The sequence below is a fragment of the Theropithecus gelada genome, chromosome 16, assembly GCF_003255815.1.
Source record: "Theropithecus gelada isolate Dixy chromosome 16, Tgel_1.0, whole genome shotgun sequence".
Taxonomy (NCBI): domain Eukaryota; kingdom Metazoa; phylum Chordata; class Mammalia; order Primates; family Cercopithecidae; genus Theropithecus; species Theropithecus gelada.
This window is the reverse complement of record NC_037684.1, coordinates 32255288-32279007: the sequence shown is the minus strand read 5'-3', so window position 1 is coordinate 32279007 and position 23720 is coordinate 32255288. Positions and strand designations below refer to the sequence as shown.

The 23720-nt window shown below is 51.3% G+C and overlaps 2 protein-coding genes across 3 annotated transcripts; both read left to right on the top strand.

The window, feature by feature from the left end:
* The first annotated feature begins 373 nt into the window (after nucleotides 1-373).
* PPY (pancreatic polypeptide) lies at nucleotides 374-23436 on the top strand. Of its 2 annotated transcripts, XM_025361994.1 has the most exons (7): nucleotides 374-378; nucleotides 1017-1035; nucleotides 3710-3714; nucleotides 21793-21836; nucleotides 22591-22781; nucleotides 23024-23095; nucleotides 23286-23436. In XM_025361994.1, exons 5-7 carry the CDS (start codon nucleotides 22591-22593, stop codon nucleotides 23308-23310), a joined length of 288 nt encoding a protein of 95 aa, XP_025217779.1. In that variant the 5' UTR covers nucleotides 374-378; nucleotides 1017-1035; nucleotides 3710-3714; nucleotides 21793-21836; the 3' UTR covers nucleotides 23311-23436. The 2 variants fall into 2 exon arrangements, with proteins under 2 accessions (XP_025217779.1, XP_025217778.1); XM_025361993.1 differs by lacking the exons at nucleotides 374-378; nucleotides 1017-1035; nucleotides 3710-3714; nucleotides 21793-21836 and adding an exon at nucleotides 22042-22059.
* Nucleotides 9282-10531, top strand: PYY (peptide YY). Its single transcript, XM_025361995.1, has 4 exons — nucleotides 9282-9361; nucleotides 9773-9960; nucleotides 10075-10155; nucleotides 10285-10531. Exons 2-4 carry the CDS (start codon nucleotides 9773-9775, stop codon nucleotides 10307-10309), a joined length of 294 nt encoding a protein of 97 aa, XP_025217780.1. The 5' UTR covers nucleotides 9282-9361; the 3' UTR covers nucleotides 10310-10531.
* Nucleotides 23437-23720: the final 284 nt, after the last annotated feature.

Below are 23720 nucleotides of genomic sequence, written 5' to 3'. Positions count from 1 at the left end.
TAAAAATACAAAAATTGACCAGGCATGGTGACGCATGGCTGTAATCCCAGCTACTCAGTAGGCTGAGGCAAGAGAATCGCTTGAACCCAGGAGGTGTAGGTTGCAGTGAGCCAAGATTGTGCCACTGCACTCCAGCCTGGGTGACAGAGCAAGGCTCTGTCCCCCCACCAAAAAAAAAAAATTGCATCTTTCTATTGTCTAATGAAACATCTAATGATGTTGAATATCTATTCATGTGCTTATTTGCTATCTTTATGTCCTCCTTGGTGCAGTGTCTGTTCATGTGTTTTTTGTTTTTTTTTTTAAGTGGATTGTTGGTTTTCTTATTGTTGAGGCTGCTTACTCCATCTCATCTGGAACCTAATAGCTTTTTAAACTGTCACAACCATATGAAGTAGATATTATTGTTATCTACATTTGACCGATGACAAAACTGAGGTCCCTAGAGGTTAAGTAATTTTCCTAAGATCACACAGCTAGTCAGTGGCCAACCCAGTCATCCTAGCCCCAGAGTTTATGGTCTGAGCTGCAAGTTCCACAGCTTCAGTACCATAAGGGAGCCCTGGCAGGTCAGTGCCGAGAGCTCAGGGGACAAGAACTTCTCCAGGCCCTTTAGACTTGGAACGAGGGCATTGGTGCCCTTGCCCTCGTCTGCTATTGTGATGGGTGTTTCAGCAGCTGTGTGCCGCCCCCCCAAAAATGCCCATCGCATGTTCCAGGTAACATCTGTTGACTACATCTCAAGTCATACAAATCAGAGGCAAAATGAAGTGTTTATGTCCCTACATTATCAGTCATTGGTGAAAGCCGCCCCTGGGGAATGGGGAAGCCCCAGGCATTTCCAATGTGATGCAGACAAATTGGTCCTGGCAGTCTGAGGGCACTCCTGTGACTAAAAGATTCCTTCATTCACACGGTCAAGAATGGCTCATTTTTTGTACAGCATGGTGACTATAGTTAATAGTTAGTAATACTCTACTGTATACTTGAAATCTGCTTAGAGTGTAGATCTTAAGCATTCTCACATAAGAAAAAGTAACAATGTGAGGTGATGGATGTGTTAATTTGATAGCAGTAATTTTACAATGTATACATATATCAAATCATCACATTGCACACTTTAACTATATACAATTTTATTGTTAATGATACCTTAATAAAGCTGAAAAATGGCTCATTTTTACATTTCCATTTGACATTGCATTAAGGGTCACGGAAGGGGAAAAATAGAGGAGTGAGAGGATACCCACATTCCTTCTAATAGCACATTTTGGGAGTGGCACACATCACTCTTGCTCACATCCATTGGCCAGAACTTAGTCACAAGAAGTCACTTGGCTCAAGGGAGACTGGGAAATGTAGTTTTTAGCTGGGAAGCCATATGCTCAGCTAAACTCTATTGTAAGGGAAGAAGGGGAAAATAGGTACTGGGGAACAACTCATGGTCTCTTTACTTAGAGTGATGGGAAAGAGTGAAAGGAAAAGATGGGTGAGGTAAGGTGACAGGTTCCCACTTCCAGGCAGGGGGTTGAGGGAGGAGGAGGCTGTATGCTGAGGTGAAGGCCACTTTCATTGTGGTAAGAGACAGGTGAGTTTGGAGGCAGAGAAGACAGAAACTGGGCTGACACGAGGGTTGGGGAAAATGGAACAAAACAGGCCAGGCACGGTGGCTCACACCTATAATCCCAGCACTTTGGGAGGCTGAGGTCAGGAGCTCAAGACCAGCCTGGCCAACATGGTGAAACCCTGTCTCTATTAAAAATACAAAACTTAGCCAGGTGTGGTGGCAAGAGCCTGTAATCCCAGCTACTCGGGAGGCTGAGGCACAAGAATCACTTGAACCCAGGAGGCGGAGGTTGCAGTGAGCTGAGATTGCACCACTGCACTCCAGCTTGGGTGACAGAGTGAGACTCCATCTCAAAAAAAGTGAAAAGAAAAAGAAAATAGAGCAAAACAGAGGCCAAGAGCCTTCTAGCTAGGCATGGCCACGTGACTAAGTTCTGGCCAATGGGACAGGAGCACAAGAAGCAATGCAGCTTCCTCATCATACTCTTTATTTCCAGCTTGTAAGTTCAGGGGTACATGTACATGATGTGCAGGTTTGTTACATAGGTAAATATGTGCCATGGTGGTCTGCTGCATGAATCTTCCCATCACCTAGGTATTAAGCCCAGCAACCATTAGCTATTCTTCCTGATACTCTCCTTCCTCCCCAACTTCACTTTTTTGGTTGGCTTGTTTGTTTTTTTTTGAGATGGGGTTTTGCTCTGTTGCCCAGGCTGGAGTGCAGTGGAGCAATCACAACTCACTGCAGCTCTGACCCCTCAGGCTCAAGCAATCCTCCCACCTCAGCTTCCCAAGTAGCTGTGACTACGGGCACGCACCACCATACCAGGCTAATTTATTTTTTATTGTTTGGGTAGAGACAGGATCCTGCTATGTCGCCCAGGCTGGTCTCAAATTCCTGGGCTCAAGTGTCCTCCCGCCTCAGCCTCCCAAAATGCTGAGATTACAGGTGTGGGCCAGGAACCTGACCTCTACCATACCCAACTCTTAAAGGGCAAAATGCTTGCCCTCTACTTCCTTGTTTCTCATCCCTGTGGCCTGGAATGTGAATGTGGGGTAATAAACACCCTTTTCTTTTCTCTTTTCTTTTTTTTTTCTTTTTTTGAGATGCCAGGCTGGAGTGCAGTGGCTCAATCTCAGCTCACTGCAACCTCCGCCTCCCGCGTTCAAGCAATTCTGCTGCCTCAGTCTCCTGAGTAGCTGGGATTACAGGTGCCCACCACCACTCCCGACTAATTTTTTTGTATTTTTAGTAGAGATGGGGTTTCACCATGTTGGCCAGGCTGGTCTCCAACTCCTGACCTCAGGTGCCCCACCCGCCTTGGCCTCCCAAAGTGCTGGTATTACAGGCGTGAGCCACCGCGCCTGGCCAAACATTCTTAAACCATGTAGATGGGTGCATAATCTTGGAGTAACAAGATAGATGGTGCTTGGGCTCCTTGTAGATCAGAGGCACCATACCTCCTGGCTGCCAGCTTGGTCTCTTACATGAGAGAGAAATAAACATCTATGATATTTAAGCTATTGCTATTTGGTATCTATTAAGGCAGGTGCAGGAATATCTTAACTAATATGTTCACAAGTTGACTGATTCGATAACCTAGGAGCCCACCACGTGCCGGTATCACATCAGATGCCAGGAGCCACGAAGACACAAGTCCACAAGGGCCTGGTGAATAAGGGAGCTGACTGTGTCTGACATAGGTCAGAACTGTTCCTCCTTGAATCCATACCTCTTTCAGGACTTGAATTTCTGCACCTACAGCACAGGCCTCTTGAGACTGTTGGGCCCTTGAAAAAGTTTTGGATTCAAACAGGAGCTCATCTGAGAACAGGAGCACTCATGTGGAGGGGATGTGCACAGAACTCCCAGGGGCTGGAGCCCAGGGACCCTCACAGTATCTGATTTCAGGCTTCGCAACACACACCAGCATTTTATTTTTATTGTTTTTCGTTTTTGTTTTTGTTTTTTTTTGAGATGGAATTTCGCTCTGTCACTCAGGCTGGAGTGCTGTGGAGCGATCTTGGCTCATTGCAATCTCCGCCTCCCAGGGTCAAGTGATTCTTCTGCCTCAGTCTCCCAAGAGGGATTATAGGCACGTGCTACCACCATACCCGGCTAACTTTTGTATTTTTAGTACAGACAGGGTTTCGACATGGCCAGGATAGTCTCAAACTCCTGGCTTCAGGTGATCCGCCCGCCTTGATCTACCAAAGTGCAGGGATTACAGGCATGAGCCACTGCAACCAGCCTATTTTTATGGGTTTTAAAAAATTCTTTGGTTGCTATTTAAGCCATTAAATAGAAATACCCTTTAAACATTCAAACTATATTGGAAATATATAAAGTACTGGAGAAGCCCTTGTTTTGGTATAAACAGGTCTGAGTCATTGACCAGTGTTTTGAAAAAGTCAGTTTAAGTAGGCAATCATAAAAACACATACAGGTCTTAGTCACTTTGTTTTGACTTCAAACACAAAATACACGTTCAGGCACAAATTTTTCTTTGGGTATCTTGACTCAAATCCCCCTTTGACTTTCTTGCATAAATCACACCCACAATCCTATAATTTGTCACCTATTATTTCCAATTTCTTTAAACTTAAAGACACTTGTGAAGCAATCTGATGTAGCACACGTCTAGATTTTTAGGATTTTCCCTTAATAGTTTATCTTTCACACCTAATTCAACATGTCAGCAAATCTCTTTGTGTATTACTTCCAAAGCACTTAACGTAGTTTGCAAGGAAACAATTCTTTATGCACTCATATTTCATCAGTTTATATAATATTTAATTCAATTATATGATTACAATGACGAATACACCTGGCATAAACAGGCTAGGGACACATCCAACCAACAGACAACTCAACCCAGAGGTAGTTGAGTTCTTGCTTTTCTAGACCAGGAGTCAGCAAACTATAGCCCTGTGGGCCTGTTTTTGTACATTCTATGGGTTAAAATGCCTTTTAGGGGCCAGGTGTGGTGGCTCACACCCGTAATCCCAGCGCTTTGAGAGGCCAAGGCAGGCAGATCACTTGAGGCTGGGAGTTGGAGACCAGCCCGGCCAACATGGTGAAACCCCGTCTCTACTAAAAATACAAAAATTAGCCAGGCGTGGTGGCATGTGCCTGTAATCCCAGCTACTCAGGAGGTTGAGGCAGGAGAATCTCTTGAACCCGGGAGGCAGAGGTTGCAGTGAGCTGAGATTATGCTGCTGCACTCCAGTCTGGGTGACACAGCAAGACTCTGTCTCAAATTAAAAAAAAAAAAAAAGCCTTTTAGGCCAGGCACAGTGACTCATGCCTATAATCTCAGCATTTGGGGTGGCTGAGGCCCGAGGATCCCTTGAGTTCAATAATAATGAAAAGAATGGCTTTTAAAGTGGTTGAATCTGTAAGCAGTTAAAATAAACTAAAAAAATTTTATGACATGAAAATTACATAAAATTCAAACTTCAACATCTGTAAGTAAAGATTTACTGAAGCACTACCATGCGTTTTTTTTTTTGTTTTGTTTTTTGTTTTTTTTTTTGGTGTATTCCATGGCGGCTTTCAAGCTACAGTGGATGAACCTAACAGTGTCAATAGAAACTGTATGGACCACAAAGGCTAAGATATTTGCTATCTGGTCCTTTACAGAGTTTGCCTACCTCTGTTCTAGAGCGAAGCCTGAGCCTTGAGCATGCACCACACCATAGGTATCTGTTACTGTTTTGCAGAAGCTTCAGGTAAGAGGGAGGGGTCCTAGGGGAGCTCCTACCATAAAAAGTGAAAATCCCTTCCTTCTTGGCATTGCTGTTTCCTAAACCCATGCCCCACTCTTCCCAAGGTAGCTTCATGGTTTGCTTCCTCACTTCCTTCCTGGGCTCAAGTGATCCTCCCACCTTGATCTCCCAGCACACTGGGATTACAGACGTGAGCCCCTACAGCCAGCTCTCATTTTTCTCTATAGCACTTACCAGACATATTTCATGCTTATTTATTTATGTATTTATTCATTTATGTGAGACAGATTCTCACTCTGTCACCAAGGCTGGAGTGCAGTGGCACCATCTTGGCTCACTGCGATCTCCGCCCCTTGGGTTCAAGTGATCCTTGTGCCTCAGTCTCCCGAGTAGCTGGATTACCGGTGCCCGCCACCGTGCCTGGCTAATTTTTGTAGTTTTAGTAGAGACAGGGTTTCACCATGTTGACCAGGCTGGTCTTGAACTCCTAACCTCAGATGATCCACCTGCTTCGGCCTCCCAAAGTGCTGGGATTACAGGCGTGAGCCACCGCACCCAGCCTCCATGCTTATTTATTTTCTATTTCCTGTCGCTAGAATGTGAGCTCTATGAGAGCAAGGATTTTGCCTGTTTGTTCACTGCTCTATCCCAGTGCCTAGATCAGTGCCTGGCACACAGCAGGGACTTAATAAGTGCTTATTGTGTGAGGACTGAATTACTCTTTTTATTTTCTTTCTGAGATAGAGTCTCGCTCTGTCATCCAGGCTGGAGTGCAGTGGCGCGACCTTGGCTCACTGCAACCTCTGCCTCTCGGATTCAAGCAATTCTGCTTCAGCTTCCCGAGTAGCTGGGACTACAGGCACGCGCCATGACACCTGGCTAATTTTTGTATTTTTAGTAGAGATGGGGTTTCACCATGTTGGCCAGGCTGGTCTGGAACTCCTGACCTCGTGATCCACTCACCTGGGCCTCCCAAAGTGCTGAGCCACCACACCTGGCCTGAATTACACTTGCTGTATGATAACCTGCTGTCTGCAGGACCCTGGGCATGAGGAAATGCCTGAGGGTGGAAAGCAGTGGAGCAGTGCTGCACAGTGCATGGTGATCAAAGAGAGGCCTTGTGTGTGGAGTGGGTACAGGCAGGTGGGTGATGGGGTACAGAATTCTAAGCCTCTGGGGATAAATGGCAGAGGCTACACCATCTTGATGAGTGGCCCTTGAGCCCACTGGACAAGGAGAATTGTTGGCTGGGGTCCAGGTCCATGGTCTCCCTGACTTGGGGTGGCCTTGCCAGGTGGTCTCAGAATGGGGACCAAAGGAACCCTTTGATTCTGTCCCCTCCCCCTTTGAGTCTGTCCCCTACCCTTCAAAGACAAACTGGAGGCAGGTCCTGGTCTCACTTGGGACCTGGGATCACTTCTACAAAAACGATTGTTTCTGAAGTTTCCCCCCTCACACCCCAGACATGTCTCATGGTCACTGAGTCATGCAGCAATGATGGGTGTGGGTGTGTGGATGGGGAGTGGCTGAGCCCATTGATCGAGGGCTGAGACATCTTCCCCGCTAATCAACAAGTTAATAAGCTCTTCAATGAGGAAGCGGTGATTAATGAACCAATCAGCTTGCCCTGTAATTGGGGACTGAGATTGGAGGGTGGGGGTATGATGGATAGAGACGGTTTGCAGGGATGTGCGGCTGGCTCCTGGTCTACACTGAGACCACCTAGGGGCCCATTTACTTTGGCTATAAATGAGGAATTGACTTCTTCAGAGGTTGTAGCCCGAATTTAGGCCACCCCATGCCCTCTAGCTTCTACAGTGTCTGTCCTCTCTTCCCATCTGTCCTTGGACTCCACGCTCCCCAAGCCATAATAGGGTTCCAGGGATGTCAGATTCCCTGTGGCCATCTCACAGGTTCCTTCTTCTCTCTGCCTGGGATCGGTGCACTAGAAACCCCCTACAACCACCAGGGTTAGTGCCGCAGGATCAGAAGAGCAAATAGCTCCCTACTGTCTGGTATCCTTGCCCCTGTTAGCCTGCAGGGTCCTTCTCTAGGCCCTGACCCCTGGGATCACAGATGTCCTAACCAGCCCCACTGCCCCCTCCATCCTAGGGTGAGCACCTGTCTTTTGTCTTTCCATGGAGGAATGGAATTCTTTGATTTCCTCTGTCTCCCCTCCAAACCGGACAAAGGCTGTCTCTGTCTCTCTGTATCTATGTTCTGGGAACCCCTCAGACTAGGGCTCCCCTATGACATGACCATGTCTCTCCTTTGAGAATGGGGTTCTTAAAGGACAGGGGTGTGCCTTGCTCCCTGGATGAGGGCTTCCTAAAAGGAATGATTTTTCTCCTCCCTCCAAGGGCAGGATCTATGTCCCCTTGTCCTGGTGTCCTCTTCCACCCCCATGCTCAGCAGGGCACCCTGGTGTTTCCCGGGATGTGGAGTCCTACGGGGCCTGACTGGCTGATAAGGAGCCATTTCCGGAGAATGCAGGTGATTGAACCCATAAAAGGGTGACAGAGAGCCCTGAACTCCCCATCTCAGGAGAGCTCTAAAAATAGCGCCAACAGCCATCTGTCCTGGGGCTGGAGGGGCTGGCTCAGAACCAAGGGCCCGGACAAGTTGGCCCTGTCAGCCCCCATGGGCCAGGGAGAGGAAGCTGGAAGGACTTTATGGGGAGACCTCCCCACAGCCCTTTCTCCTCCTGGGCAGGTGGGTTTGAGGGGGCTGGCAGTCTGGAGGCCCTTCCCCTACTTGGCCTCTCAGAGTGGGTGGTGGGCCCCAGACTTAGTCTTCGGGTCCCTGTTCTCAGGCCTGCCTCTGGCACCCCAATGGCTACTCCAGGTGCTGAGCCTTTCTGCCCCTCACAACTGAGAGGTCCTCTTCCTGGGGTCTGCCTCACCCTCCTTTTCCTGTTTGAATTGTGGGTGAGCTTGGCTGCTCCATCACCTCCCAGGACTTCAGTTTGCTCATCTGGAAAATGGAGATACACTCAGTTCATCGTCTTGTGATGCCTGAAATTATGCACTACCTGGTGCACAGTAGGTGCTTAATAAACATGAGTCCTTTCCTTCAAAGGATCTGGGCTTAGAGCCCAGTGCAAACTGCCATGGGCTGGGGACAGTGGCATGTGCCTGGGAAGCCTTGGCATCACTCAGGCCCAGAAGACACCAGTGCCCCGAATGACACCTGCATAGGGGTGGAGACACTCTGCCTTGGGAGGGGGCTCTATGCCACACATGGCTGGACCGGGGTCTGTGTGTGCCAGTCTGGATACATAGGTGGCCAACTCAGCTGCTTCTGGTGGGGGGATTGGCTTCTGCCTCCTCCTGCCTCTCTTCCCACTCTTTAATAGAGAGAGGACATAATGGAGTGTTCAGAGAGGCCTTTCCCCCAAGACACCATAAACTGCAGGTCAGGAGCCAAGGTCAGGTCAGGTCAAGGTCAGACAAGGTCACCCTGTCTCCAGGAGACTTTCCCCAAGAGGTCCTGTCACTCCTCAGCCCTTCTCCAAACCCTTTGAGCAGAGGCTGAAAAGGGTTGTCTTTTGGAAAGAGTGGTCATAGATCCCACAGACTGGAGGGAATGTGTCCACCCTCCCACCCCCAACTCCCACCCACGGACAGGCTAGGGAAGATAGAATCTCAACTCTGGTCTTAGGGGCTGCCCCAGGAGTCTAGACCCAACTGCTTCACTTCCTCAGGAGACTAGACCTGCCACTGGGGGGCTGTGGGGTGAATATGGGGTTCAGGCTGGGTACCCCATCCAGTGAGACCCCGAATCTGAGCATGGCAGCTGCCCCCTCAGCTCCTGCGAGGTGGAGACATCACACACTGGCTGGGTATAAACTCAGTGATCTGGCGAGGGTGGAAGGAGGGAGGAAGAAGGGCCCACCCCCTGCTGGCTCCCCCTCCCCCTAGGACTCCCCCTCCCTTTCCAGGCGGGGATATAAGCCCCACAAGGAAAGCGCTGAGCAGAGGAGGCCTCAGCTTGACCTGCTGCAGTGCAGCCCTTGGGACTTCCCTCGCCTTCCACCTCCTGCTCATCTGCTTCACAAGTTATCGCTGTGAGTGGCTGGGGGCTCAAACATGGTCTGCTACCAGGAAACCCAGGGTGTTTTGTGGGGAAACTGAGGATGGGTGGTGGAAGCTGGGGGTGAGTGGTAGGAAACTGGATTGGAGGGGGCCATTGGAGGTGGGAAGGAGGCCCGGGAGTCCCGTTGCCAGCAACTAACTCTCTGGGCAGCAGCGGGAGTGGGCGTGGGGAGGCAGGCAGGGCTTATGCCCCTCTCACAGATGAGGAAACTGAGTCAGGAGACGGTGCAGTGCCCGAGAATACACAGCAAGCCGGTGGCTGAGCCTTGGTCCGGTACCAGCCCCAGGAAGAGCGTCAGAGCGCGGCCCCGACGGCAGCCGCAGCCTCCCGCCGTGGAGGGTCGAGGCTTGGAATGACCCACCCCCCAGTATCGCCTTCCCAGATGGTGCTCGTGCGCAGGCCGTGGCCCGCCTTGGCCACAGTGATTCTGGCCCTGCTCGCCTGCCTGGGGGCTCTGGTCGACGCCTACCCCATCAAACCCGAGGCTCCTGGCGAAGACGCCTCCCCGGAGGAGTTGAGCCGCTACTACGCCTCCCTGCGCCACTACCTCAACCTGGTCACCCGGCAGCGGTGAGCGTAGTCGCCGAGCGGGCGGAGCGGGACCCCTGGGGCTCTCACTTTGTGGCCCCGCTCCACCTGGGGGCGTGGCCAGATCTGACCACGCTCTTCCCGCCCCGCCCCCAGGTATGGGAAAAGAGACGGCCCGGACGCGCTCCTTTCCAAAACGTTCTTCCCCGACGGCGAGAACCGCCCCATCAGGTCGCGGTAAAAGCGCTCCCGTCACCACACATACTGCCTCTGAGAGCGCGGCCTGGCCCCACCCTGGCAACATCACTTACGACGTCTCACAGGCTCGCCTCCCCAGATCCAATTCCTTCCCCTTCGCTTCCGCAGGTCGGAGGTCCCAGACCTGTGGTGAGGACCCCTGAGGCCTCCTGGGAGATCTGCCAACCACGCCCATCTCATTTGCATAGCACTCCCTACCCCACAAACCCGGATTCTGCCTCCCGACGGCGGCGTCTGGGCAGGGTTCGGGTGCGGCCCTCCGCCCGCATCTCCGTGCCCCCGCCCCCTGGGCTGGAGGGCTGTGTGTGGTCCTTCCCTGGTCCCAAAATAAAGAGCAAATTCCACAGAAACGGAATGTGTGCCTTTGTATTTCCTTTCCTTTCTCCTTCGTGGAGGTGGCGTCCAGTGGAAGTGGAGAGTAGAGGCGTGGGGGCCAGGGAAGAGAAAACCGACTTGGACAGAGGCGCCCCAGGACAAGGCTGGGGCGGGCGGCGGGGTTCCCTCTGCTCGGAGCCCAGGGAAGACTCGACCACCCAGCCTGGAGCTGGACAGCGCCCAGACCAGGAATTGCTGTGGAAGGAACTCTGGTCGAGTGGGGGCAGGGGTGGATGGAGCTCTGGAAGAAGGGCGGGGAGCGTGGACGGGAGCCTGCTAGGCAGCCTAGGAGAGCAGACGGGGTCAGGGCTGTCCCTCCCCCACCCCGTGAAGCCAAAGACGGCTGGGGGACGAGTCGGGCACCAACACACTGGGGAACTTCCCCAGGAGCTGTATTACTAGCGCCCAGGGCTGGAGTGGCTGGAGGTGAAGTGTGATCCAAAATGGGGCTGTGGAGGACGAGCCGTGTGGGGGTGAGATGGCTGTATGTGTGCTGGCTGGAGAGGTAGGCCATTTCTACCGTCCCCCTTTCACTGAGTAGAGGAGCAATGGGAGTGTGGAGGCTTCCCTATCCCTAAGAAACTGTCCTCCCCCATATCGCTGAATTCACACTCAGTGGATAAGTCATGAACCGTTCTTTCCCAGTGACAAGGCCATAGGGACACCCTCCATGTACCCCCCCTCCCCTGGACTAGCTACTGAAGCCTAAAGGCTCTGTGGATGTTTAAACTGGAATCCAACTCGAATCCCTCACTACTCTGCACCTATTCCAGAGCCTCTGCCTGCAGACTGATCTCCCCTGACATCCATCCTTCCCTGCCCCTTTCCTCCAAGAAGCTTGCCTTGATTGCCCAATTGCACTCTTCCTGCCTTCACTGGCTGCCCGGCTCTCAAGGCCTCCGCTCTGTTCACTGAGAGCTCTGTCTATGTCTCTGTATCCTGTGTCCCTCCTGGGGCCTCAGGAAGGAAGGGCCTATGTCTCCTTCCTGGGACACAGCCTCCTGTAGCTGTGGGCTCTGTCCTGGGACTCTAGGTCGGCAAGACTTGCCCAAATCTGAAGCAAGGCGCTAGGAGATGAGGGAGGAAATCAAAGCCTGTTACCCAGAGAGTGAAAAAACAACAGGAAGGCTGGGGCATCCTTGCAGCAGATCAGGGTTTTTTTGTTTTGTTTCTGCTTTTTGTTTTGAGACAGAGTTTTTGCTTTTGTTGCCCAGGCTAGAGTGCAGTGGTGCCATCTCGGCTCACTGCAAACTCCACCTTCTGGGTCCAAGTGATTCTCCTGCCTCAGCCTCCTGAGTAGCTGGGACTACAGGTGCCCGCCACCATACCCGGCTAATTTTTGTATTTTTAGTAGAGACGGGGTTTCACCATGTTGGCCAGGATGGTCTCGATCTCCTGACCTCGTGATCTGCCTGTCTTGGCTTCCCAAAATGCTGGGATTACAGGCGTGAGCCACTGCACCCGGCCCGGATCAGGGTTTTTAAGGACTATTTGCAGTTCAATGGTTCTGGAAGGAGAGAAGACTCTAAAGCTGACTGTGCCATAGCTGCAGAGAAGGTCCCTGCTTGGACACAGGTCCCTTGGGGGCCAGAGGGCTCTGACACCCACCCTCCCGTGTGCTGCCCTCCAGCCTCCCTGGAGGTGGAGCTGAAAGGGTGAGGCAGAGGAGGCAGGTGGAGGTCACCAGCTATGTGGATTCTGATGCTCTGCGCCTTTGCCCAGGCCACTCTCCCTGCTTGCAGAGCCCTTTCCCTCTCTTCAGCCTGGAAGATAATCTCAGTATAGTGGTCACCTCCTCCCGGAAGCCTTGCCTGATTTTTGGGGATGAAGTTAGTTTCTTTGACTCCCTCTCCCCCACTCATTATCTTAGACCCACTTTCCATCCCATTTTGCCTCCTGTCTTCTCTCCTGCAACCGGACGGGTGGGACGGGAGCACACAGTGGCTGCCCAGAGCTTTGGTTCATTGTGTGTGTGGGGAGCGGGAGAATGTGTCTGTGTGTTGGTGTCCTTGATCCCCTGTCTATTGGTCTGCCTGGGAGAGCTATAGTCAGTTTAAGGCGGATGGAAGAGAGACCTGGTATGAATTAGGCATGACTACAGACAATTTCTGTCCAGCTTGACATGTCTCATTGACCATCAGTCATATGGGTCCACCTCATGTTCATTTTGAGGAGTGTTGAGCAGTTTAGGGTAATAGTATTATTAATAATTATTATTAGTATAATAATGAGAATAGCAATAATTACCTTTCCCAAAAAACACTTATTTATGTGCTAGACACTGAGCTGTTTGTTTTACATATATCATATTACTAGGATATTGATTTGGCTTAAAAAAAAAAACAGGTGGAATTAACGGTGGCTTAAACAAGATGGAAATTTATTTCTCTTGCATGAAATGTGAGTGGCATCTGGGGAGTTGGCAGTTGTACTCCATGAGGGCATCCAAGAGCCCAGGCTCCCCATTTGTGGCTTCCCCATGCCCTCATCTATGTCAGTTACAGGACTGAAGACAGCCCACCATGGCCTCATCTGTGTTCTGGCCAGTGGCAAGGGAGGGAAGAGCAAGATAGGCACTCTGGTTACTACGTTGTATAATAAGTTACCCTAAAACTTGGCAGCTTCAAACAACCATTGTACATCACTGAGGATTTTGTGGGTCAGGGTCAGGAAGTGCTCCTCCTGGCAGTTCTTGCTTTGAGTCTCACATGCGGATACTACCAGAGGTTGGCAGGGTTGCAGTTAAGGATTCACCGGGCTGATGCCTGAGAAGGCTCATTCGCATGCTGATGCTGGCTGTTGAGTTCAGCTGGGGATGTTGACCATTGTACCTACATGTGGCCTCTCCAGCCTGATATTCTTGGGGTAGTTGGACTTACATGGTAACTAGTCTCCTGCTTAGAGTATTTCAAGAGAATCAGATGAAGGTGGCATTGCTGTTTAGTTTGCTAGGGCTGCCATACCAAAGAATCACAGACTGGGTGGTTTAAACAACAGTTCTTGTGGCTAGCGGTCTGAAATGAAGTCGTTGGCAGGTTGATTCCTTCTGATTTGTTCCAGGCCCCTCTCGTTGTCTTGAAGGTGGGTGTCTGAGCTGTGTCTCTTCACCTCATCTTCCCTCTTTGCATGTCTGTTTCTGTGTCCAAATTTCCCCTTTTCAAAGGAGGACAGTCCTATAGGATTAGGGGCTCACACACTATAGTATGACCTCATCTTTTTTTTTTTTTTTTGAGATGGAGTCTCGCTCTGTTGCCCAGGCCGGAGTGCAGTGGTGTGATCTAGGCTCACCACAACCTCCGCCTCGCAGGTTCAAGCGATTCTCCTGCCTCAGGCTCCGGAGTAGCTGAGACTACAGGCATGCGCCACCACACCCAGCTAATTTTTGTATTTTTAGTAGAGATGGGCTTTCACTATGTTGGCCAGGGTGGTCTCAAACTCCTGACCTTGTGATCTGCCCGCCTTGGCCTCCCAAAGTGCTGGGATTTCAGGCGTGAGCCACCGCGCCTGGCAACCTCATCTTAACTAATTATATCTGCAATGACCCCTTTTCTAAATAAGGTCACATTCTGAAGTACTGGGAGTTAGGACTTCAACATATGAATTTCAGGAGGAACACAATTTAGCTCATGACAACCATTTTTTGTGACCCAGCCTCAGAAGTCACATAGCACCATATCCCATATTCTGTTGGTCAAAGCAGTCACAAGTGCACTCACATTCAAGAAGAGGGGACACAGACCCCACTGTAGAATCACACATGAGATAGGAGGTATTTTTGTGTCATCTTTGAAAAATATAATCTGCCATAGGCAGGCACATCCATTCCTAAAAACGGAATGGCAAAAACCACTTTAACTCTCAGCCCATTGGCTAAAGCCTAGTCTCATGGCCCCACTAAGCTGCAAAGGCAACCTATGTCTTTGCTGAGTGGCTGTGTGCCCATCTCAAGCTCTTTGTTTTTACAAATTTTTTAAATTTACAAATGGATTATCTTTTTTTTTTTTTTTTTTTGAGACAGAGTTTTGCTCTTGTTGCCCAGGCTGGAGTGCGATGGCACGATCTCAGCTCACTGCAACCTCCCCCTCCTGGTTCAAGCGATTCTCCTGCCTCAGCCTCCCGAAGAGGTTGGATTATAGGCATGCACCACCACGGCCCAGCTAATTTTGTATTTTTAGTAGACACAGGGTTTCACCATGTTGGACAGGCTGGTCTTGAACTCCGGACCTCAGGTGATCCACCCGCTTTGTCCTCCCAAAGTGCTGGGATTACAGGTGTGAGCCACCGTGCCCAGCCGGATTATCTTTTTGTTATATAACAAACCTACATATGTACCATCTGAAGGTCTTTGATGATGAAAGGAGAATGTGGATATTTGGGCACCTAACATTATCTGCTAGGAACATGATGTCCTTTGAATGTCATCTAGAAATCATTTGGGCCTATCTCTTCATTGAACCAATGGGAATCCCAAGGCGGAGAGGAAGAGGCTTGCAGGAAGCCATAGAATAAGGGACAGAGGTAAGAGATCTCATCCCGAAGCAGTTCTGTTTCTACTAAACATGAAATCTAAACTCTCTGCCAGAAACTCAGGCTTTTCATAACACCCTTTCCTCCTTCGGTGGCATTTCCTGCAATTTCTCAGTGTGCGCCCCTAAAGTGCTCAACCCCACTGCCACAGACCCCTGCTTCTGTGAAATAGCATTTCCCCCTGCCTCCAGCCTTCAAGGCCACTTCAGGTCTCATTTCCTCCAGGAACCTTACTGCCCTGGCCTCCCTGTTTACCTCCCCAACACTGTCTGTTTTTTTTTTAAACGAGATGTAGTCTTGCTCTGTTGCCCAGGCTAGAGTGCAGTGGCGCAATCTCGGCTCACTGCAACCTCCACCTCCCGGGTTCACGCCATTCTCCTGCCTTAGCCTCCTGAGTAGCTAGGACTCCAGGCGCCTGCCACCGCACCCAGCTAATTTTTGTGTTTTTAGTAGAGAAGGGGTTTCACCGTGTTAGCCAGGATGGTCTCAATCTCCTGACCTCGTGATCTGCCTGCCTCGGCCTCCCAAAGTGCTGGGAATACAGGCATGAGCCACCACGCCCGGCTTGTTTTTTTGAGATGGCGTCTTGCTCTTGTCGCCCAGGCTGGAGTGCAGTGGTGCTGTCTCAGCTCACTGCAACGTCTGCCTCCCAGGTTCAAGCAATTCTCCTGCCTCAGCCTCCCGAGTAGCTGGGATTACAGGCACCCACGACCATGCCTGGCTAATTTTTTGTATTTTTTGTAGAGATGGGGTTTCATCATGTTGGCCAGGCTGTTCTCAAATTGTATTATGTAGCTTAGTTTAGTTTCTATTTCAGCAAGAAAGAAGCCTTCCTCTTTGAGAAAAATTTGGAGCGGCAATGACAGGATTGGCTATTGCAGACACTGGAGACAGGAAGGGAGAAATATTGAACTCTCCCTGTGTGTCTTCAGGAGGCCCTGGAGGCAGATAGCGTTCCCAGGGCAGAGAGAAGTGGAGGCAGAGCCCAGGCTCCAAATTAGTGGAGTGAGCCCCCACTGGGTCCTGAGTTGGCTCAGAGTGGGTGAGAGAAGGGGCGTAAGGTACGTGTGTGCATGTCACAGCTATCCCCAGCCCAAGGCTTCTCCAGGGCATAGGTCCTGGCATCTGGGGGCAGCTACCCCCCACTCTATCTCTTCCTCTGCTGTTGCCATTTAATTTTGGAATAAGACATTGGCTTAAGAGCCGGGCCAGGCTCTAGCCAGTGGCGGGTTGGGATTGGGGGGGTCTGCAAACAGGGATAAAGCCAGGCTGGAACCATGTGGACCTGGGTTTAGTTTTGACCCTTCCTGACTCCCATGTGACCTTAGACAGCCTCAGCTACCTCACTGGACCTCGGTTTTCTCATCCGATAAGGGCGAAGAGTAATTCCTGCCTCTCTCACAAGGTAGCAAAGAGGCATTTGTAAGATGACCTGTGAGTAAGGTTCTGAGGCACAGGGCTAGGTGAGGGATGGCTGCCAGCTTGCTGGAGGGCCACAGCCAGTTTCTTCCCCTTTCTGAACTTTCACGTCCTCACTTTCAAAAAAAGCCATCCTGGCCAGATGCAATGGCTCACGGCTATAATCCCAGCACTTTGGGAGGCTGAGCTGGGTAGATACTTGAGCCCATCTCTCAAAAAAATAAAAAAATAAAAAAAAATAGCAGGCCATGGTGGCAAGCACTTGTGGTCCCAGCTACTTGGGAAGCTGAGATGGGAGGATCCCTTGAGTCCAGGAGACAGAGCCCAGGAGACATCGCTGTAGTGAGCGATGATCCTGATCCTGCCACTGCACCCCAGCCCTAGTGACAGAGTGAGAGCCCATCTGAAAAAAAAAAAAAAACGCAAGCCTTCCCCTAGCTTCTCACGCAGCTTTGACCTCTTTGTAGAACCCTTGCTTCTTCATCACCTCCTGCTGCCCCCATGAGGCCCAGAACAGATGTGCGATAAATGACCACTCATTGGTTGATTAACTGAAAGCAGCAGGGATTGAGGTTAGACAGCCAGGATGGGGGCAGGGCAGGGGAATGTGTGTGATAGAGGACTCGGTGAGGGCCAAGCTGCTGCCCTGGGGTCGAGTATGTAGGGGCCCCCATTCCCTTTGCTCCTTTACCTGCCTTCATTCACTCTGTGACCTCAGGTGTTTCTGGGGTGTTCCTCTCCCAGTCTCATAGCACTTACTCCATCCCCATCACCGCCAGTGGCCATCTGCCTTGTGCCAGAGGGCGTGGTGTTGGGCAGAGGAAGAAGTACCACTATCATCTTCATTTGGTGGGTCTGCAAACCAGGAATTGGTGCTTTCTTTATTTCTTTTCTTTTCTTTTCTTTTTTTTTTTTGAGACCGAGTCTCTCTCTGTCACCCAGGCTGGAGTGCAGTGGCACGATCTTGGCTCACTGCAACCTTCGACTCCCAGATTCAAGCGATTCTCCTGTCTCGCCCTCCCGAGTAGCTGGGACTACAGGCGTGTGCCACCACACCCGGCTGATTTTTTAAATTTTTAGTAGAGACTGGGTTTCACCATGTTAGCCAGGATGGTCTTGATCTACTGACCTTGTGATCTGCCCACCTCGGCCTCCCAAAGTGCTGGGATTACAGGCGTGAGCCACCGTGCCCGGTGAATTGGTGCTTTCTTTAAGCAGGGCTCTGTGGCAAGCACTATGGGAATGTTACCAAAAAGAGGTCCTGACCCAGACCCCAAAAGAGGGTTCTTGTGGCTCACGCAAGAAAGAATTCAGGGTGATTCCGCAGAGTAGAGTGAAAGTAAGTTTATTAGATAAGGAAACAAGGGCCAGGTGCAGTGGCTCATGCCTGTAATCCCAGCACTTTGGGAGGTCGAGGCAGGAGGATCGTTTGAGCTTGGTCAAAAAAGTGAGCCCCCATCTCTACAAAATCAATCAATCAATAAAAGGAAAGTAAAGAAACAAAGACTGGCTACTCCACAGGCAGAGCAGCCCCCATGGCTGCTGCCTGGCTATTTTTATGGTTATGTCTTGATCATATACTAATAAACAAGGGGTGGATTATTCATGAGTTTTCCAGAGAAGTGGGGATTTCCCAGAACTGAGGGTTCCACCTCCTTTTAGACCAGGGATGGTAACTTTCAGATGTTGCCATGGCATTTCTAAACTGTCTGGCGCTGGTGGGAGCATCTCTTAGCATGCTAATGTATTATCATTAGTGTATAACGATCAGTGAGGCCAGGTGCAGTGGCTCACACCTGTAATCCCAGCACTTTGGGAGGCTGATGGGGGCAGATCCTTTGAGGTCAGGAGTTCGAGACCGGCCTCACCAACATGGTGAAAGCCCATCTCTGCTGAAAAAGAAAAAAAGAAAAATCAGTGAGGGCAATCAGCGGTCACTTTGATCACTCTCTTGGTTTTTGTGTGTTCTTACCAACTTCTTTACCTCATTCTATCAGCAGGGTCTTGTGACCTGTATGTTGTGCCGGCCTCCTATCTTGTCCTGTGACTAAAAATGCCTAACCTCCTGGGAATGCAGCCCAGCAGGTCGCAGCCTCATTTTACCCAGCCCTGTTCAAGATGGAGTCGCTCTGGTTCAAACGCCTCTGACAGGAACACATGAAGATGAATGAGAACCATTGCTGTGTTCTAGACATAGTGATGTAGTTAGACTTTGCGTCCCCACCAAATCTCATCTTAAATTGTAATCCCCATAGTCCTCATGTGTCAAGGGAGAGACCAGGTGGAGGTCATTGAATCACGCGGGCAGTTTTCCCCATGCTGTTCTCGTGATAGTGAGTGAGTCGTCACGAGAGCTGATGATTTTATAAGTTGCTCTTCTCCGCTTTAATCAGCACTTCTCCTTCCTGCTGCCTTGTGAGAAAGATGCCTTGCTTCCCCTACGCCTTCGGCCATGATTGTAAGTTTCCTGAGGCCTCCCCAGCCATGCTGAACTGTGAGTCAATTAAACCTCTTTCTTTTATAAATTACCCAATCTCGGGTAGTTCTTTTTGCTTTTTGTGTGTTTTTTGAGATGGAGCCTCACTCTGTTGCCCAGGCTGGAGTGTAGTGGAGTGATCTCGGTTCACTGCAACTTCCGCCTCCCCGGTTCAAGTGATTCTCCTGCCTCAGCCTCCCAAGTAGCTGGAATTACAGGTATGCGCCACCACGCCTGGCTAATTTTTGTGTTTTTAGTAGTGATGGGATTTCACCATGTTGGCCAGGCTGGTCTTGAACTCCTGACCTCAGGTGATCCGCCCACCTCAGCCTCCCAAAGTGCTGGGATTACAGGTGTGGGCCACTGCGCCTGGCCTCGGACAGTTCTTTTCAAAGCGGTATGAAAATGAACACACATGGCCGGGCGCGGTGGCTCAAGCCTGTAATCCCAGCACTTTGGGAGGCCGAGACGGGCGGATCACGAGGTCAGGAGATCGAGACCATCCTGGCTAACACGGTGAAACCCCGTCTCTACTAAAAAAATACAAAAAACTAGCCGGGCGAGGTGGCTGGCGCCTGTAGTCCCAGCTACTCGGGAGGCTGAGGCAGGAGAATAGCGTAAACCCGGGAGGCGGAGCTTGCAGTGAGCTGAGATCCGGCCACTGCACTCCAGTCTGGGCGACAGAGCGGGACTCCGTCTCAAAAAAAAAAAAAAAAAAGAAAATGAACACACATGGCCGTGCAGTGTAGAAAGCACATCTACTACCACTTCCTCCTGGATTGTCACCACATCCCTGAGAGGACCCAGAAGAGGAATCTGTTGTTTGCACAGGAGAAAAATGAAAGCTACAGTTTGGTTGACATTTGTGGAGTACCTGTTATTTGTTAGGCACTTAGGTTTACCTCTGCGACAGGACAGAACTACAAGTGGCCCTGGCATCTGAGTCAATCCCTAGATCCGCTGTCTGTCGAGTGGGGCTGGGTTCCCACATGAGTAGCAGCCAGAACAGGTCCCTCCAAGGCCACGGTCCTGTGGGAGCTCAGACCCTTTTAACTAGGGTTGGAGCCTGGCGCCCTCTGGCGGCAATAGCTGCAACCTCTCCCTGCCAAACCCAAGGCCAGCCTGAGACCAGTCACCAGTTCACACCCTTGTTTTGCAAGCAGAAAACCTCAGTCCAGAGAAAGGCCCGGGCTTGCTGAGACAGAGCGACTTTCATATTTGCCTTGCGGAATGTAAGTTGTCTGGTGAAGCAATATTGCTCTTCTTGTTAACAAAAATCAAAATTGGGAGGGTTAAGGCAGAACACTGATGTTTGCTGAGCCTTCCTTTATTCTCCCTATCTTGAGATGGGTGTGATGAGCTCATTTTACAGAGAGGAAAAGTGAAGCTTTTCCTTCTGTAGAGAGATTAAATCAATTACTGTAGAGAGGTTAAATCAATTACTTTCACAGCCAGCCAATGGCAGAGCCAGGATTTGGTCCCAGTTCTGACTCTAACCCCACCCTGCCAGATCCCTGGAGTTTCACCTCCAGTTCCCTGTTCCCCAACACTCCTCCCACCCCCCAACTTCTTGGTGTACTAATCTGGGACAGCAGAACATCAGCAGTCATAAGTCCTTAGCTCCGTACTCCGTGTCACCGTGTCATTCAGACACAGCCAGTTACCACTCCTTGGCCTAAGCTGGGGAAGGAGACTGGGGGTTGGGAAGAGGTGCTGGCCAGGGGAGATTCAGGGGCTTCTGGTGGGGATGGATTAGTGGGATTGAGAATCTAAGCCAGAATTTGGGACCTCGGTAGCTACGAGATCTTGAGCAAGCATCTCTACCTCTGTGAGCCTCAGGTTTCTCAGCCAAAAAGTGGGAAATTCTACCAATACTTTGACAGCCCCACTTAGGAAAAAAACAGTCCGGTTTGGAGTTAGATTTTGGCGTTACATTTTGTTTCAAATCCTGAATCTCCCACTGACTGGCTGTGTGGTTTGGAGCCAGCGATTTGACATCTCTGAGCAGATTTCAGATCCTGAATCTGTAAAATAGGTTGTTGTGGGGATTTAGTGAGGTGACTGAACTGGAAGCACTTTGGAAAATGTGAGGCTTTACAAATGATGCTGGTTTTTAGCACTTTCCTGGAATGGGGGCTCTGAGATGGGGAGGGAAATGGCTACGGGAAACTGGCACCCCCTCAACCTTTCCCCTGAACCCAAGCACATGAGTTCTCATTCTGCATCCTATGCACCCACCAAATGGGTTTCTCCAAGCCTGGTACCCCACTCCTTTCCACCTTGCCTGAGGACCTGAGGCGCCTTCCCTCTTCCCACCTTGTTCTAGTTGCAAGCTTCAGAGGATGGCCTGAGTTTCCATTCTTCATCCTGGAGGCTCCAGCTGCAGCCTCAATCTTCCAGCTGCAGCTTCAATCTTCTGCCCCGAGGGAATCTGTTGGATGATTTGGGTTGATCCTTGGGAGGCAGGAGAGCTAGTTCCAAGGCCTGTGACCAAAACCTTTCAGTCACTCTGAAGTTCCAGAACCCCATCTTTCTTGAACCAAGCCTGCTCTGGTGCCCAAAGGGAAGGAGTGTCAGGGATGGGGGCCCACAGGAGACTTTTCCTGTGGTCCAGTTTTGTCTGTTATGCTGCTGGTCTGGCACCCACAGCACTGCCCTGTCCTCCTCCTGTCTCTGGCCTCAGATACTGACAATATCGGGAGACAGTTGGAGGAGGGGCGAGGGCTGTGGAGCGAGAGAAGCTGACAGGAGGCGGGGACTCTGGGGGGCTGAGGGCTATAAAGCGGCCCAGCCGAGGGCAGGGGCTCATCCAGCCTGAGGCAGGTGCTTGTTTGGTCTAGTACCCATTTACTCTGGACTCCAGGTAAGTGGGCTCAGCCTGCCTGGGGCTCTGGGGGCCTCCCCCAGGCTGGGGCCTCGGATGGAGAGGAGTTGGTGCTTCGCAGGGCCAGGGGCCTTGGGAGGCCTAAGGTCCTGCTTGGGTCTTGCTTTCTGCATCTGGACAGACCTGTCATGCTAGAAGACAGCACGTATATGTGCACACTCGTGACTGTGTGTGGACAACCGGAATGTGTGACTGTGACCTTGTGAGTGACAGGGGTCCCTGTGTGAGTGCCTTTGCCGGTCTGTGCAGGACGACATGGGCAATAGCATCTTCTCCAGGACCCATATCTTTGTCTCTATTGCAGGTTGGAGGTCCAGACCCACAAGGTCATGGATTTCTGTCCTTGGCTTCCCGAGTTCATTCTGTGTCCCCCACCCTGTGGGTGGCCTGGCATGGCCTTATTCCCACTAGCTGCTGCCTCCTTGGAGCCATGAGGCCCTGGATGTCATGAGTCCCATGTGTCCAGGACTCATGTCCCCATTTTCTCTGCTATGCTTTTCTAACTTGCAAGGCGCTGGCTTGCTGGGCTGCTCACAGGACAGGCTGTCCGCGCCTTCAGAGCAGTGTCTAGGAGGTGGAGTGGTCAGCTTGGAGTGGCCCTTTGCTCTGCCCCCTTGTCCCCAGGCTTGGAGAAATGGATGATGGGCTAAGAGGCTGGGTAGATGGACCCTGCTTCCTGGGCACAGGAAATCTGCAGCCCGGGCTCTCCACCTCCCCTCTGCTTGCTCCTCAGATGGCTGCCACACGCCTCTGCCTTTCCCTGCTGCTCCTGTCCACCTGTGTGGCTCTGTTACTACAGCCACTGCTGGGTGCCCAGGGAGCCCCGCTGGAGCCAGTGTACCCAGGGGACAATGCCACGCCAGAGCAGATGGCCCAGTATGCGGCTGATCTCCGTAGATACATCAACATGCTGACCAGACCTAGGTGTGTGCCACAGTCGGGGAGAGAGATCCAGCCCCTGGGACCCTGAGCCCACTCCACATTCCTGGCCACACCCTATCCCCAGCCCCAGCCCCTTCCAGGCCTGCTCTTGGGAAAACAGGGCATCTGTGCTGAACAGGCCTAGGCCAATGTGCCCTGGGAGACATGGTGCCTACAGGCAGATATGAAACGGGTGGGCTGGCACCTGGGCACAGTGCTTGCCCCTGCTGCCTCTTCCCTCCCAGGTATGGGAAAAGACACAAAGAGGACACGCTGGCCTTCTCGGAGTGGGGGTCCCCGCATGCTGCTGCCCCCAGGTGAGTTTGACTCCCTGCCCTGTCTGTCCAACTCCCTGGGGCTGAAATAGGGGTGGTGGGACCGAATGAGAGTTTGGAAAGGTGTAGTTGGGGGTGGAAGAGGGAGAACAGGAGCCCAGAGCCAGCCTGAGGCCTCCTGAGGGCACGAGGCCTACCGCCTACACTGCCATGTTCTGCCCTGTCCTCACAGGGAGCTCAGCCCACTGGACTTGTAATGCTATCTTCTGTCTCCTATGACTCCATGAGCAGTGCCAGCCCAGCTCTCCCTTCTGCACCCTTGGCTCTGGCCAAAGCTTGCTCCCTGCTCCCGCATAGGCTCAATAAAGCAAGTCAAAGCCACAGCCTGTCCTGTGTCTCTGTGGACCCCTGGTGGGGGCAGCAGGAAGCGCCAAATGCATGGGAGAGAAAGAGGAGGGCAGGGCAGTGAAAAAGGGGATCATCCAGAACATTGGTGGGGTCATCAGAGTCGCTCAGCTCATCCTCTCCGTTTCACAGAGGGACAAGTGGTGGCCAGAGGAAGGCAGGGACTCCACTGAGCAGATGGTCCTGCATGGTCCTTCGGCAAGTCTGTGAAGTGGCAGTCTTGAATCTTCCCAGTTTAGCACCCATAGACCTTCCCGACATG